Below are 16,477 nucleotides of genomic sequence, written 5' to 3'. Positions count from 1 at the left end.
GATAACACATCATTCGGGATAATATAATTTTGAACAGTCAATGAAAAAACCTTTGTTACTGTCGCGACAGGTAACTTTTTTTTAGAAAATTTAAAGTGAATAACATATTTAAGTGCAATATATTAAAATTTAGTAAACGAATTCTTTGCACGTCAGGTGCCGTACATAAGTAGAGAGTTATCAAATTTTTAATCGTAACATATTAAACTAGAAATTATGGTTAACATCCATAATTTATTATTCTAGAAACCCAATTTTTTTTTAGTCAACCTTTCAGGTGGAAAGAGTAAGAACAATATGGAAAGAAACGATTATATTATTGTAACCACATTAATTATAATGCAATTATAACTTGTCAAGTAGATTTCTTTTGTTTGTTTCGATTTACTTTACTTATGTTTGCGTAGGCTAACATTAGAAATATCCACTCTGGATTAATTGTATATACTTTCTTTACTTTCCGCGTAATTTATAAAATTGTTTAAAATTTTTGGATTTATTTAACATAAATTCCATCAAAACTCGATGGCGTACAGTACATTTCAACGTAAAAATTGTTAACGTATAGAAAGAAAACACGACTACAACTATTGGTATTGTGTCCTTTGTGTTAAGTTCTGTTACGCTTCACAACTTTACTGATAAATCGTCAGCTTCATATTAAACTTTATCTAAAAAATCTTTCCAGCTATTTTTTTCCTGATATTTATTTTTTACGAAACCTTTGGTGTTTAGTAATTTTCTCTAGTAAAATACCCTTTTCTCTGTAATGTCTGTATTTTTTCAAGGTTATTCTTTGTTTCTACTTAGAGAATAAATTTATTGAATGTGAATATGAAAAATATTGCCAGATATTTTTATTTTTAATTATATTTTATATAATATAATTTCTAATTCACTCCCGAATGGGAGTGAATTAGAAATTATAATGTGTTTTATGCCAATTAATTATTTTAATGAGACTGGAAGTTGTTAATGATGTTACGGGAAAACTTATTTTGTGGTGATTTAAGCTTTTATTTTGGAAAATTATTATTTAAAGATATAATTTATGAAATATTTTTGCGTTATACAATCATTTTTGCTCTCTAGAGTGTTATATATAAGAGTTAAGGTACGGCGATGAGTCCATCACAAAGATTTTATATGTTTGGACTCAGGAAACATTGAAACGCTCAGAAATGCGTAAAAATTTGGGTTTTTTTTTGTATGTATGAATATTAGTGTTTGTGTGGAGCATTATATCATTAATGAAATTCATCAAGTATGATACATTCTATTACGTAAACGTAAAAATAAAATACTCAACTTATATTCAGGTCCATTTGATAAAAGTTGTGAAAAAATAAAGAATTTGCATGTTTAATATTTGCTAAACACAGGGCCGGATTTAACAGTCAGAGACCCGTGGGCACAAATACGGTGAGGGCCCTCCTTTAAGAGTAGGCAAATTTGATGATTTAGAATATTTACACAAAATACTGTACTTTCAACTAGATTTGAACTAGGAAGTTGTAAATTTCATTTAAAAATAAGGTTATTGTAAACATACATTTTATTGTGTAAAACTAATTATTTTAATTTAATTGAAAAATACCTATGTAAAATTTTTTCCCGAAATTTTCAGATATGTTTCATAAGTTTTTTCCCAGGTTTGGTTTTCTCTGCCTGTGGTTCTCGTGATTAGACCACACTAGGCCAGTGATTCTGAAAGTGGGAGTCGCGACCCCCAAGGGGGTCGTGAAAAAATATTTGGGGGGTCGCTGAAAAATTGATGCCAGATCAATTTTTTCAAATATTTTATAAATTTACTATGGATTCATGTTTAGAAATAATAGAAATAAAAAATATATAAAATAATTTTTACTTAAATAAATTGCACATATAAAATAATATTTAAATACGAGCCTAACCCCCTCCCTCCGGGATGTTTTTCGACACATACTTATTCTTCGGGGTCCTTTGAAATTTTTAAGAGCAGAAGGGGGGTCGCGGTCCAAAAAGTTTGAGAAACGCTGCACTAGGCTGTCGCGGTAATAGAAAAAAAAAACTTATGTTTAAACATAGTTTTGTGGGGGTCCCTATTTTGTGAGGACCCTGGTCACCGGCTCCAAATGCCCTTATGTAAATCCGGCCCTGCCTAAACATGCTATTAAAAATAATTTATATTTATATTAAATATAAAATACTTAACCGAATTCACTTAAGCATTGAATTCTATTTGCACTTCTACTACTTGAGTGATTTATAGGTTATAAATAGTACTTTACTGTAGAAACAAGAGAGCACGCATTCAAGACAATTGTATAATATTTATCTAAAACAATTATTTTTTGAATTGAGTAATAATAGTATTTTTTTATGCAATACACCGGTTGGTAAATGTTAAATTTCCTGCTTACTTCTTAATCGCTTACAATTTCTATATATTGAGGTAAAGAATATTGCATACGCACTTCGTTTCATAATCTCTATTCAGCAAAGATGTAAGTAATTTTATTCAATGCGTTCGTATTTTAAAACAAGAGTAGTAAAATTATTAATTAAATTTAAGGTTTCCTAAGACTTGGTATATTTTGAATGCTAATTCTACCAATTTTGTATAATCTCCATTGTGTATAATTTAGTATCGAATGTTTCAAAATTAACAGTGACTATTGATACTAGAGCTGTGTTCTGTAAAACTATTAAGCTATGTTATGTGTTACGTACTATACCGTATTAAGTGTGTGGTTAATCGTTCCACGTAAGATATTGTAACAAATGCTTTTATGTTAAACTATTAAGCTGTTATTTTACGAACCACTATTAGTTCTACTTAACATATTACACAGCTTAATAGTTTATCTTAAAGTTTTATATACTTTACATATATCTGAGTAAATTCCTTTAAAGTGGCAATGTGAATTGTATTGTTTTCGATACAGTTCAATATTTATATAGATATTTTAGAGTTAATAAAGCAGAGAGTTGTTTTACATTAATCGCGTTGATTGGCCATGCGCCAAATGGACATTTAGACACGTAAAACTTTTAATTAAATAATTTTTTTAAAAGAGTTAAGGAAGTTAAAGCAAAATGGCGCCGCGATGGAACCGGATGCGCCGCCATTATTATCGTTCGTAGTACGAAACGGTTCTATCTCGAGCAACTACAAACACGAAAGTGATAAAAATGTTTAATAAGTATATCACTACTATGAAAATATATGCAGATTAACAACATTTAACAAAAAAGTTCTCTGTATGTACTTGAAATCCACGGTTAAATCGACGAAGCGAGAAAGAAAAAATGGCGATGCTTTCCGAATATCGGAGTGCGATGTTACGTTTGTATGATCGACGGCGTGTGTGGATCACGTGACAGATAAAACACAGTCTGATTTGTTATATTGCGATGTTTTAATTGGCAGGCCTTTACATATACAATACATAAATATAGTTAAATTTATAAAAAAGTAATTTCTTTAACTTAATGAAATTTCAACTGCCGAAATCTTTTCGTTTGCACTTTCATTCCAAAATGACCCTGAGATTTTTCAGAATCAATGTTTTAATTCTTGATTTTTACAATAACTTAACGATTAATTACGGTCTTTTGTCAGATTATATTGCAAATCTGACCGGTTTACCAAATTTACCGGTTTCTAATCACCGGTAACTTCATATTACGTAATATTCCTATTCGAATGCCACCATAGAGCTTGATCCGATGGAGAGAAGGGTCCATTGCGAAAGGGGTTTGAAGTAATTCGACCGAAAGTATTCATTGACCTCCTCCTCCACTACTAATTAATGCTGGTCTACTATTAATATTTGAAAAGTGATTCGTGTTAGACAGGTTGTGATGACCCCGCATGTGATCGAAGTTGTTAAACTTAACGTCCGAAAGACGTCATATGACTTGTTTAAATAAAAAAACCATGTAAAAATTCCAAAATAATACTATTTATGTGATGATAAAGTGTTTATATTTTTGCAACAGATTGAATAAACTACGTGGGAAGTATATTTTCGTAAACATCGCGTTTATAGAAAAATTATTCAGTTGCAATTTGAAAAAATTGTAGCCTATAAATTCTGAGGTGTTCATTCAAATTGCAACCCGAAAAGTTTTGAAATTAAAATACCGTAACAGATGGCGCCACATGCATTTTTAAATATTGCCGGAAAATTTATACAACTCGTTGATATGTTTTCTTTTTACGTTTTGGTCAGTGGCCATTAGGCCATTACTCAGATGTTTGACTATATTTTTTGTGTTAATTTCTGTAAACGTGAATGTTAAATTACTGTCACAAGTTTATAATTCACAGTTTTTTTATTGTTAATAATGCTTTTTAAAAAATTATATAAGGATTTTTAAGCTATTATATTAATTTTCGAAAAAATAATATCTTTAAAAAATATATATACTGTAGTTTGTGAGAGAAGGAAAGTTACATTAACTGCAATTGTAGTAACTGTATAGCGTACACGTAATCGAAAAATTACTGAAAAAATAGAATTGTTTCAGCAATTCTAAAATAAGTATAATTCAATTTAAATAGCTTTAAAATATTGATATTATTTCCATTCATGTACCTTTACTTTTAAATTTTAACTAAAACACTATACGGAAATAAGTTTTATTATTGTAATACGATGGCCATATTTTGTTTTCAGCTAACAAGAATATCAGTTGCGATATTATAAATATTATTTAATATTATATAATATATAAAAACTTGGAAATGAAAACTATTTTTTAACATTATATTACATTAATTAATTAATGTAAGACAGCAAAAATTCCTGCTAGAAAAATAAAGTAAAACGTCACGTTCTAATAACACGAATAGTATTAACAGCGATGCAAATTATAAAATTAAATGAATTCAATTTCATAGAATAATTGAATAAATAATTATTTATATTTAAATTAGTTTATATTATTTATTTGTTCTAAAAATTTAAAGAGAAAAACATTTCCGTGGTCTTATATACTTAAATCTATGAGTGGAACGTTGACTGGTGTCACGCGTGATACCAATGCATATTAGATCTTAAGAGGAACTTTATACACGTGATTTTGTCAGATGATACCAGGTTTACTTAATTTTTTCTTGGTTCTGCTGAATCTTTCGGCAGTCCAGTGAAACCAGACCAAATAATAATGTTTTTAAATGCGTAAAATAAAATACATACGACCACAAAGAGAACGAATAACACTGAAATACTTATAATAATTTTGAAATAGTGACAAGCGTGAACGTTGTTGCACAATACCTGGATAAATTATAACGGGATATGAAGATACTTGCAGTTTCTACTGGTAAAAAAGTCAGAAGTACTGTTGACACTAATGTTATTTCCCACTTGAATTCGTAATAAAAAAAAACGCCTGTATTTCACGAAGAATAGAGATTAAGAGTTCTTAATTTACTTGAAAGTAAAAATAACATTATCATTTCATTAGTCACTTGACTTGGATGTTAAGTAGAACATATTAGAAAATAAATTATAAAAATTAATTTGCCATGTTATCATGGAATTAATTTATTAAATGATTTGTCGTAATTTAATTTTGGATATCACAGTTTTTTTCAATTAAAGTATGATAGTAAGAATCTGAATCCTTGATTATCCGAACTCCTTGTAATCCAAACAACTTTTACTATTCCCTTAACTAAAACAATGGACTTATCAACTGTATAGTTGAACTTACGTGTGGTGAGCATTGCTGCTCATTCTTCCTAGAATCCTGTTTGACTTCACAACAATCTAACCTCTATTTGGTACTATAAATTGTTTTTTAATAGTAAAAAATGGACTCAAAGCGTAAGAATCACATACTCATCAATCCCACTCGATTAGTTCGAATTAGCGCGATCGTACTGTGACAGTTTTCTTTTGTTGTCTTGTAAAATAATTAAAAGCTTGATTTCGTTTCTGACACACAAATAAAAAAGGAAATAATGTGAGTTATTTAATATAAAATAATTTTATGATAATTACTCACAAAATAATTTTTATATTAATCTGTTTAAATTAAAAATAAGTTTTTCTATTTCAGGAATTTGTTTGCCCCTGTAACAATGATTTACAGTATTGTCGAGTATGAGTGGAAGAAATTGATTTTACTTTTCTGCCAAGATGATTATTATTTCTATGTTTATGGTAAATATTTTCTTATAATTTTAATTTAACAAATAGTTTATATTATTTATATACAAGAACAGCTGATGACAATGTTTTGTAAGCTACCATAAAAAATTGTTGAATTGTCTCTCACATTTCAATTTCGAACAGTAATTATAATTAAATAAACATTACATAAACAATTTTCTGATCATCTCAAATACTTTACTTTAATTATAATGGTGCTATGATGAATTTTCAGTAAATTTATATATATATATATATATATATTGCAGACCTATAAATTCACACTGTCATCCGTTTGCCTGTCCATTCATTATTCTTTCTTAATCTCGAGAACGGTATTATAGATGAAAGTCGAGACCAAATATGGGAAGCATAGGGGTAGGAAGTCTCGATCAACTATATAGGAAGTTCCAGTTTGCATCGAAAAGTCACGTAATTTAAATTTAAAAATTTTTCCCTAAACGGAGTTAGAAAGTCAATATATACGACTCAGTTGGAAATAAGAAAAGTATGATATACAGAGGCAACATACTACTACAATCAAAGCCTATATTTTAAATTTAGTAAATTAAAAATATGAATAAAATTGCACCCCGGTATTGTGACAGTGCCACAATAAATAATTGTTCGTTCATAAATTAATTTATCGTTAATTTTTTATTTTTTTAATAACAATTACAAAATTTGGAAAGTTGAAATGCAAATTTTCTTCTTTAAAAAAAGGGCTGAAAAGATGATTTTTCCGAAAAAGAAGCCGAAAACGTATTACTAGAAATGTATGAAATAAAAACCATAACTTTACTGCGGATAAAAGTGTACGTAAAACTAGTAAAAATGATGCAAATGATAGAAAATCGTAATCAGTTAGTGATTTTCGGAATTTTATCTGTTGTTTATAAATGCATGAAGTCGGGGATTGATTAATATCGGGTTACACCCTGTTTGGTCGCCGACAGTCTGGTAAAGGCCGCTCAAGTGCCACTGGATGGATTGTTTCCTTTGTTTACGGTCAGAGGAGGAAAAATCGTAAAATTTCCCTCGTCTCTCAGGTCTGACATCAGTTAAGATAGTAAAAGTTCACGTCCTAACTCGCGAATTTGTCGATATATTCGAGTTTATTTATGTTCAAGTTGGAGAGAGTCCGTAGTTCGAGTGGAGAGTTAGCGAGGTCGTCGATAAGGTGTTGGTGATACACGAGTAAGAGTAACCATCGTAAAGATTGAATAAATTTAATATAAACTAAATGATTACATTTAAAAAACAAGTTAGGCGCGAGGAATATAGTACCCTTGATCTAGCTTCTAATACACTAGAGAGTGCTAGTACAGTAATACCGACCGAGAGAGAGAGAGCATACATTAAATCGGTTAATTATCATACCTCTTTGCGGTAGTGTCTGTTGTTTCGGAGGTAAATTATCCGTGGAGGACCAGGGAGACGTTTGGAACAACACTTGCACAATTCATCAATGTAAAAAGATACTCCTTAGGGCTGGGATGGCCAACATACGGTCTCTTAATAAATTTATGCGGCCCGCGATTAATCTTTCAATAATAGCTATTTAAAATAATAGCTCAAATTGATTCGCGATACTTCCTTATTTTTAAAAAAATTCCATTCCATTGGAGGTTTACAACTTTTGTACTGGTCTGTGTGATAGTGCCGGAATAATAAAAGAAATGATAAATTTAAAATATTAATATTTATGCATAAAATAATAGCGAGGTTGAGGCCAAAGTTTTAAACGCGAAAACGTGTACGTCGATCGTTCAGTGCCGCTTTCTTGCAAGCCTAGAAGTTTGACAATGGTGTTTCGAAAATCAGTGGAATCATGCTAGACGTTCCAAACGCCATTGTCAAACTTCTAGGTTTACAGGAAAGTGGCGCCGAACGTCCGACTCTTCAAGATTTATGCATTTTTAGACTCAGGACACCTTGAAACGTTCAGAAATACCAAAACATTCGGAGGTTTTATTTAATGTATGGATGTTAGAGTGAGTGTGTGTTCTTTCAAGCTTAATAACTTCAGTACTTCCTATGGAAAATTTCTGAAATTTTGCAGAAAGGTTTTGAGTGTTAGGAAAATTGATAATATTATATTTTGGTGGTTTAAGAGAAAGGGAGTAAGAAGGTGATGGGGATCCTGTGTGTCTTGAGTAGGCTGGAACATAATGATGATTTTACTCGTTATTACTATTGAAATTCATCCTTATCCTCAAAAGTAAGCATTTTGCCATTTTATACTAGTTAAAAATATAAAAATTTCGAAAATAAAATGTGATATAAGATGGCGCCACCAACTGTTGCCAGAAAAATTAAGCCTATGACTTATATTGACTTATCTTGTTCACTAGTAATATCTGACTGTATTAAAGCTGCAGCCAGTTCACACAGAAAATTATTCCTTTTGTTTGCATTCCCTTTGCAGCATTTCATGATTCCAAAATAAAACTCAAGCCTTTCGTCATATTTTTACTTTACCTGTCGAAAGTACGTTTTGCACATTTAATGTGCAGCTTGACCCATGAAGAGATACACTTTTATCATAATTTATAAAAGAATTATACAGTTTCAATCTCAAAATACTATCTTCGGTCGTAAATCCTTCGTCTTTACAGCTTTTTATAACTTTCTGAGTTTTGGTTTTGGAAACTTTGGCAGTTTTCAAACTGTTAAACTGTCACGTCACCACCACATTCCTTCTTCACCTTCGTGATTGATTGAATCGTACTTATTATTTTTCATTAGCGGAAGATATTTTTATATAAAAACTATTATTAATTACATATTTAATTTCAAATATATAAATAGAAACAATAAATTACTTATTATGACATCGTCACAATGCCAGGCTGTAACTTTTCGTTACAGTTCTCTCAATTTTAATAGTGTTTTGCTCTTATGCACAATACTTTTCCTGTTAACAACGAAATCATAACGCTCATCTAGCTAACTCCGTTCAGGAGAAAATGTTTGAACTGAAATAACCTGATTTGCGGTTTTGAATCGGAAGTTTCGTATACACTTAATTGGGACCATATTTTCCTAAGGTTTCTATATCTGGTCTGGAGTTTCACCTATCTGACTCCTTGTTGATATTAAAGGAAAAAGAAAGGGAAGGACTCCAGTGCAAACTTATAGGTCTGCAATTTGAAAACTGCTGCCAAATAACAGTCTTTAGTAGCTTTATGGTTGGCTGACAGAACATAGTCGTCGGTCCTGTAACAAAATTATATAATTTTATTAACAAATTTTATTCGTGATCTTTTTTGTTTTATTTATTTATTTTTAGGTCTTTTTGGTTGGGTAACATTATTATATTACACTATTGGATTAATGTTTACGTACGCGGATGTAACAGGAAAGCCAAAAGCTTTAGTACGTTTAAGAATACAAAATACTGATGCCTTTCCAGTAAGTTAAATATATTTCTGTATTACCACTCAATTTATTATATAATAATATTAAAGGGTGAACAGATAGAGGGTGGTCGTATGTTATATCTCCAGTGGGGTCGGACTCAATGACGATTTTACTCATTATAAATTTCCACTGTCGTCTGTCTCTCCTTAATGTCAAAAACTGTGTTAGGTAGATGAAAATTTGGAACAAGTAGACCCCGATTAACTATATAGGTACTTTTAATCTAACCGAAATTCGCCTCATATCACTTCAAAAATGTTCTAGAACTACTTTTGAACAATGTCTATTATTAGAAAAATACTCATCAGTGAATGTTCCTGCACAGAACCTTATATGATTAAATGAACCATAGTATAATAAACGTAATTCTTCATTTTCTTTTATTGTTCATAGTCAACAAGACAAAATGCTGTTAATTGCTTTGTTTATGAATTCTTGATACCTACAGATGATGTCTTGAATACCTAGATATAATAGAAAACACATTATAGATTTAAGTCAAATAAGAAAATTATTTGTAAGAGACTTTGTGTGAATCAATTGCAAATTTCTTTTCAACAATGACACCCGTACGAAGTCCGACTCCAAATAAATTTATCTTATAATATAATCGAGATAGGTTGATAATAATAATAATAATAATAATAATAATCAGCGCAGAGCCCAATCGGTTAGGAGTTGAAAGTTGAAATTTGATACAGAGTTAGGGTTCGGTACGTCATGAGAATGTACAATAAGAAAGGATTTTTGAAAATTCTCCTTCGCGGGAGAAGGAAGAAATTTAAGAATTAGCCTAAATTCGAATTTTACTGTAATATTTTAGAAGCGGTTTTTTTTTTTTTTTTTTTTTGCTAAAAATCGAACATATTTTTGGACTCATTTAAAAAATTTCTAATTAGTCTCGGAAGAAGGAGAACCTAATTCTTGCACTCGGTTAAAATAGGTAAGATCGGCTATAATTGTAATTATTATAATTATATGTATAATTATAATTCGCCGACCTTTAGCGGGGGGATCGTTAATCCCGCGACAGGATGGTCTAGGGTCGTTCGCGTGTGGGTGTGAGGGAGGATGATACAGACAATAAGTGTCTCACAAAGAAACCCGTTTATTTAAACATAAAACAACTCACACTATGCACAGATCGTTACAAAGGTAAACGTTCGAACGTTTTTGTGCCGATGTGTTTCCTATCGTCGCTCGATAGAAGGCCCCGGGGCAGCGGCAGGTGCAGCGACTCGTCGGTTGGCGTCGGCGGACCTTTCGATGGACACCTTGGAACACCTCTTGTCTCCCTTCAAACCTCTCGGAAAAGTCTCTTGTCCTTCCAATTCGGCGATTACTTCAATCTCTCTTTTTCGTATTGTTCATGTTGATTGGCTCCACGTCCTTCCTTTCTCTCTTCTCGATTGGTCCCTCGCTTGTTTCCAAGCGAAAAACGACCCCTGTTCGAGTCACGAGAAAGAACCACCTCGACAAATCTACTTGACACCCTCCGTTTACTCAGGTTGGAAAGAATTGATGGAACTTTGAAACTTGCGCTCATATTTTCCTCATTGTTGTCTAGTCTGAGAGATTTTTGAAATTTAATGCTTCGATATGAAGTTCCTTTTTATAATTAACTTTTCCCTTTTTCCTAATTTTAATGATCTAAATTTCGTATACGAGCGACTTGTCAAAGGTCCATCTATACTGGAGGACATTCGTCTACAATCATTACTCATTACAATTATTGCGTTTTATTTTACATTAGGCCTTTTTGTCTTTCGACATCTTTCTCCCTTTTTTCATGCGTCGCGGTTTCAAATGACTAACGCGTCAAATACGATCTTTGATCGGCTTTTGTCGCTTTTAACAATGGATGATTTCTACATTCGTTTTAACAATCTTCTAATATAAATAATTAATGTTAACCCGTTTTTGGGACTTCCATAATCTAATAATCTTAATCTTCGCTATCGTTACTTTTTGCCCGAGCAACCTGCTAGTATATTAATATTATTTAAAAATAATGATAAATAGAAGTTTCTGACTTTAAAACTTAAGACTTGGACATATTTGATATTGTTTCATATAATAAAGAAATTTGTTGTTTATTTATTTAATAAATAATATATATATATATATTATATTTATTTATTTATTTATTTATTTATGAAATTATAATATATAAAATAACTACATTGTTCACTATTTTATTTATGAACAATTACTTATGTATTTTGAATGGATTTTATTTACGTAACCTTCAAAATAATTTAATTTGAAAAAAGTGTAGTTTTCAGATATTGCACAAATGAATAATTGCACTACCCAACATGATTTTCTTTTATCTTCGAGGAAATAATAACGGTTTCTTATCCATTACGATGCTTACACATCAAAAATTAGCAAGAAACTTTCACATCACCTCACCGTTTTTTTCAGATATTCAAGCTCTTATTATAATAGATTTCTGCATTTACCATGTTGTAACACATTAATATTAAGAAATAGTTTTACAGAGAGTACTTTCAGTGTAGCGAAACAAGCCGCTAATATCTTCGTTTTTCTAAAACTGAACGTTAAAGCGCTTTAAATCGGAGCGGAGATTCGTCGATAGATTTTGGAACAGGTTATTAAGATCCTTCGACATAAAATGAGCGATTTTTTTTCAAAACTCTTGGATGCTTTTGCAAGAAACGTGGCAAAAAGCTTCAACAAGACATTTCATTCATGGAAAAGAAGCACCAAAATTGCAAGTTTACAGTGATGCTGGGAGACTACTGCAAGTTTCTGCAGGAGTACAAGAGGATATCAATATCCAAATGGCAATTTTTATTGTAAGTTTATATACGCTTTTGAAACGTTTGGCTGTGTTTAATGATTTAGCAGTTTACATGCACAGTACAGAGTTTTATGGTGCGAAGCCTTTATAACCTGAGGGATCGAAACATGATTTGGATTCTACTAAAATGTTTATTTCCAATCTGTTGTATCTGCCAATGTTTGAGACGATGTGATTAAAAACAGAAAGCTAGGTTATAGTGATTTTTCACAGATACAAGTGCTGTATCGATATGCTATCCTATATGTCTATCATTAAACAAAGATGTATCTATAACTTTTGAGTCTTGCGTGTTAGGAAATTTTGGAGAAAGTATTTCAAATCAGCTATTTTAAGAATCGCCTATTTTAACGCCGGACATATAAGAAAATCATTTTTATATTGGGTAGCATTCTTAATTCTTATTACCTCTAAGTCCTTAATATTTCAAGTTTGTTTTTGCACTGTCTACGTAGACGTTGTTTATATATACGACTTATACTGGTGTAACTTCTAATTAACAGAGTGAGGAAGACTAATTCAGAATGTAAGAGTTCTCTCATCTGCTAATTAGAAGCTACACCAGTATAAGACCTATTTATAAACATAGTCTGGGTGGATAGTATAAAATCAAAATTGAAGTTCCTCCTTTCAGTTAGTGACTGTTCAGGGTAGTGTAGCTGTTTGGGTCACACCTACTACGGCTAGTTGATTATTCTCGTTCGGGATTATAACGTCATTAATCTAATTATGCTGCTTGGTAGAGAAGCCAGCCAAATTAGCCATAAATAATATACATGATAAATATTTTTTCAATTATTTATTTCAGGTCAAAATGTCAACAGTTTATCGGGTGGTGAAACTGGTGTCGCTGAATCATTTTCTTATCACGTTCCCATTCGCTCATTTTGGTCACAAACTTTTGAAATGGAGAGGCGTAGAAAGTGTAGATACAATCCCAAGTGTTCGATCGATAATTGTAGACCTTATGTTCTATTACGTCGTATATGAATTCCTATTTTATTACATCCATAGGTAATATTGTCTCTTAAATTAGTTTTCAGTATTAAGATAATGACTGAATAAATTGACATACTACTCAAATGTCAAATTATTCGTTGTTTATTTTAAATGTAACTAGAATAATAACAAAAAAATAATACTTTATATTCATCTCTTTAAATAACTTTTACGTGTTTGCTATTTATTTTAATTATTGTTAATTTTTATTTGAAATTATTGTATTGAGAACTCTTCACGCAAGCACAGAAAAAAAAAGCATGAACCTCCTCGATCAACCCCCTTAATTGTGCTAAGGAATTATTCGCAACACGAGGTAACGAACGTTACATTATTTTATTAATTACGAGAATAACATACAAAGCAGTAACGTAAACATTTTGGTACGTTCAACAACACTTCAGAAACAAAAATGAATCGTTCTTATATCTAAGAATTGATAAGTGCATCCGTGAGTAGTAAAACTAAAGTTACTGAAACCATTCTAACATTACGGAATATTTCCGTAACCATTCCCCTTCCCCGCATCCTAACAATTACTTGCACACTTACTCACACGTATACGTGCGTGTAAGTATGCAAGTAATTGTTAGGATGCGGGGAAGGGGAATGGTTACGCGCAACTTATAAACAGCCGCGTGTTTGACGCAGAGTTATTTTGGTAAATTTTAAAATAACGCATCCGTACTAATTTGTCTTAGCAATTAGCATAAAATTAAAATAGAGCATGCCCGTTTATGCACAGCATAAACTAATTAAATAAACCTTTAAAATTCTTTAAAGGTTTATTTAATTACTCAAACAGTAATAACGCAATACCATGGTACTGGGCAGGGTTTCAGAAAATGCGACTGCAAATCTAAATGTACCACAAATAGGTGTGCTTGTCGCAAAAACCAATTGCTATGTAACTCAAAGTGTCACCAATCTTTAGATTGCACTAATAAGTAACCACAATTTTATCATATATTTTGCAAATCCATTTCCTAATTGTAATAATATTTTAAACCGTTTGATTTTTTGTAGGCCTATTACAGTTTTTTAATTGATTGATAATTGATTCTATCAACTACTTTGTTGATTGATTGTATTAACTTGATTCTTTTGTTGTATTGACTTGATTCTTTAGATATCGAAAATTAAATAAACAACATTATGTTAATTTAAGCGTACAAAAACGTTACTGTTGTTCCAGCAAAGATCTTATTTTCGCTTTCCCGAGTGCCTAGTAGGTAATGTGCAGATTACCTAGATCATCTGCACATTACCTAGGTAATTTGAGAAATGAAACAATTTTCGAAACTTTAACGGGTCACTCTAGTTAATCTAGAGATTAGCTAGGTCAAGGATGGCGAACTTATGGCACGCGTGCCCAAAGTGGCACGTAAGAGAAATCATCTGGCACGTAATGTATCATATGATTTCTGTTTTTTTCAATCATTTTTTCTGTTGATCACCTGATCATCTTTTTTTTCAATCAGATTTTTTACATTTATTCGAATTAAAGCGTATTCGTTTAATTTCTTTAAATATCATTATTAGAAGTCTAAGACTTTGGCACGCATTAACATCTTTAAAGCTAAGTATGTTTACAATATGGCACGCGGACTCAAAAAGGTTCGCCATCCCTGAGCTAGGTAATGTACACATTAACGGCTTTCGAGCATTAACGGTAACATATGTGTTACATACAAGTAGTTTTCACACTTTATCAAGTAGTTACTTTATTAATATTTAACAGAAACTTTTATTAGTTAAAACAATGTAGTATATGAAATTTCAGATATCATATTTTCTGTGTAATCCATGTTTATTACTTTTGCAGTCGTTTAAGTAGGATTGTATTTTTAAATATCTATATATTTATTCAATTTTTAGATTGTTACATCACCCTAAACTTTATAAACATATTCACAAACAACATCACGAGTGGACTGCCCCCATAGCTATAGCAGCAATGTATTCTCATCCTATAGAGCACTTGGTGGCTAATGTCATTCCAGTGTATATTGGTCCATGTCTGAAGAAGAGTTTTCCACTTACCATCTTTCTATGGTTTACTACAGCATTTATTATGATATTGGTCGAGCATTCTAATTATCATCTTCCAATTATGAAACTAAGTGAAACGCATAATTTTCACCATAAGAGGTAAGTAGAATGAAACGTTAAGAATTTAAAGAAACATCTTAAAACTTACGCCATTATTTATTTTCATAGATTCAATCAGAATTATGGAAAAGTGAAAGCTATGGATCGTTTGCATGGAACCCACTCTCCTATTACTAAAATCACGAGATTTTTTGGAAATTTAATGATTCAATCACATACTTCTTTGAAGAATTTGCATTCTAACCTCACGAAAAAGTAATATAAATTTGCCTAATTTGAGCGAAAATCGTTCAACAAGTAATACGACAATGATTTTAACCTGTTTAAAACTGAAATTACATTAATGTATTTTTGGTCTTACTCTTGAAATATTCTTTTCGTAATGTTTAAATTGAATTTTTTCTTGAAAGTAAACGTGGAAAAACCGTTTCTTATTGAAAAAGTTTTAGAATGATTATTTGATTTTCTGTGTATACAAACAATACTGTTTTATATAATATTACTATATGTTATATTATATATCAATATCCTACTATTTTATATAATATGTATATAGTATTATATTTGATGTAATATAAAAGAAACTTTTTGTTATGTGAAAACAATTGAAAACAGAATTAATCAGATTTCGTATGTAGTTTCTGGTAATGGATTATTTTTTCATTAATGAAGCGTATGTAAAATTTTACTTCTAAACAAATAAAATATATGTGTATAATCTAATGTAACTATATCTTTCGGGTTATATTATTGTTATTTTTGTAATTTAAACTTATCAATTCTAAAAAATGCCAATAATGAAGTTTTCGAAAAATATGTAGACTTTTAATGTGGCCACATACTAGACATTAGTTAAGATTAGTGTTTCTCATCTCCCGGTCAGTCCCAGTTCCCAAATCCCGGGATAGAATTAATTATTTTTAAAATATACAAAATATCTTGAAATCAAATGATATAATTATTTTTATTT

At 30.8% G+C, this 16,477-nt stretch overlaps 1 protein-coding gene across 1 annotated transcript; it reads left to right on the top strand.

Annotated features, from left to right (window-relative positions):
- Positions 1 to 2,402: 2,402 nt before the first annotated feature.
- Positions 2,403 to 15,796, top strand: LOC136987909 (fatty acid hydroxylase domain-containing protein 2-like). Its single transcript, XM_067285683.1, has 6 exons — positions 2,403 to 2,486; positions 6,055 to 6,158; positions 9,439 to 9,560; positions 13,205 to 13,410; positions 15,274 to 15,546; positions 15,616 to 15,796. Coding segments are annotated over exons 1-6 (858 nt in total). The 5' UTR covers positions 2,403 to 2,484; the 3' UTR covers positions 15,767 to 15,796.
- Positions 15,797 to 16,477: the final 681 nt, after the last annotated feature.

This window comes from Centruroides vittatus, unplaced genomic scaffold, assembly GCF_030686945.1.
Source record: "Centruroides vittatus isolate TY-2023 unplaced genomic scaffold, ASM3068694v2 scaffold_2890, whole genome shotgun sequence".
Lineage (NCBI taxonomy): Eukaryota > Metazoa > Arthropoda > Arachnida > Scorpiones > Buthidae > Centruroides > Centruroides vittatus.
The sequence above is the reverse complement of the archived record's forward strand: the minus strand, read 5'-3'. Positions and strand labels throughout refer to the sequence as shown.

Bases quoted from the DNA above. Each gene is read 5' to 3' on its own strand.
- LOC136987909 (XM_067285683.1), top strand. The intron at 6,159-9,438 runs GTAAATATTTTC...ATTTATTTTTAG, and splicing joins TTATTATTTCTATGTTTATG to GTCTTTTTGGTTGGGTAACA. The intron at 13,411-15,273 runs GTAATATTGTCT...TTCAATTTTTAG, and splicing joins CTATTTTATTACATCCATAG to ATTGTTACATCACCCTAAAC.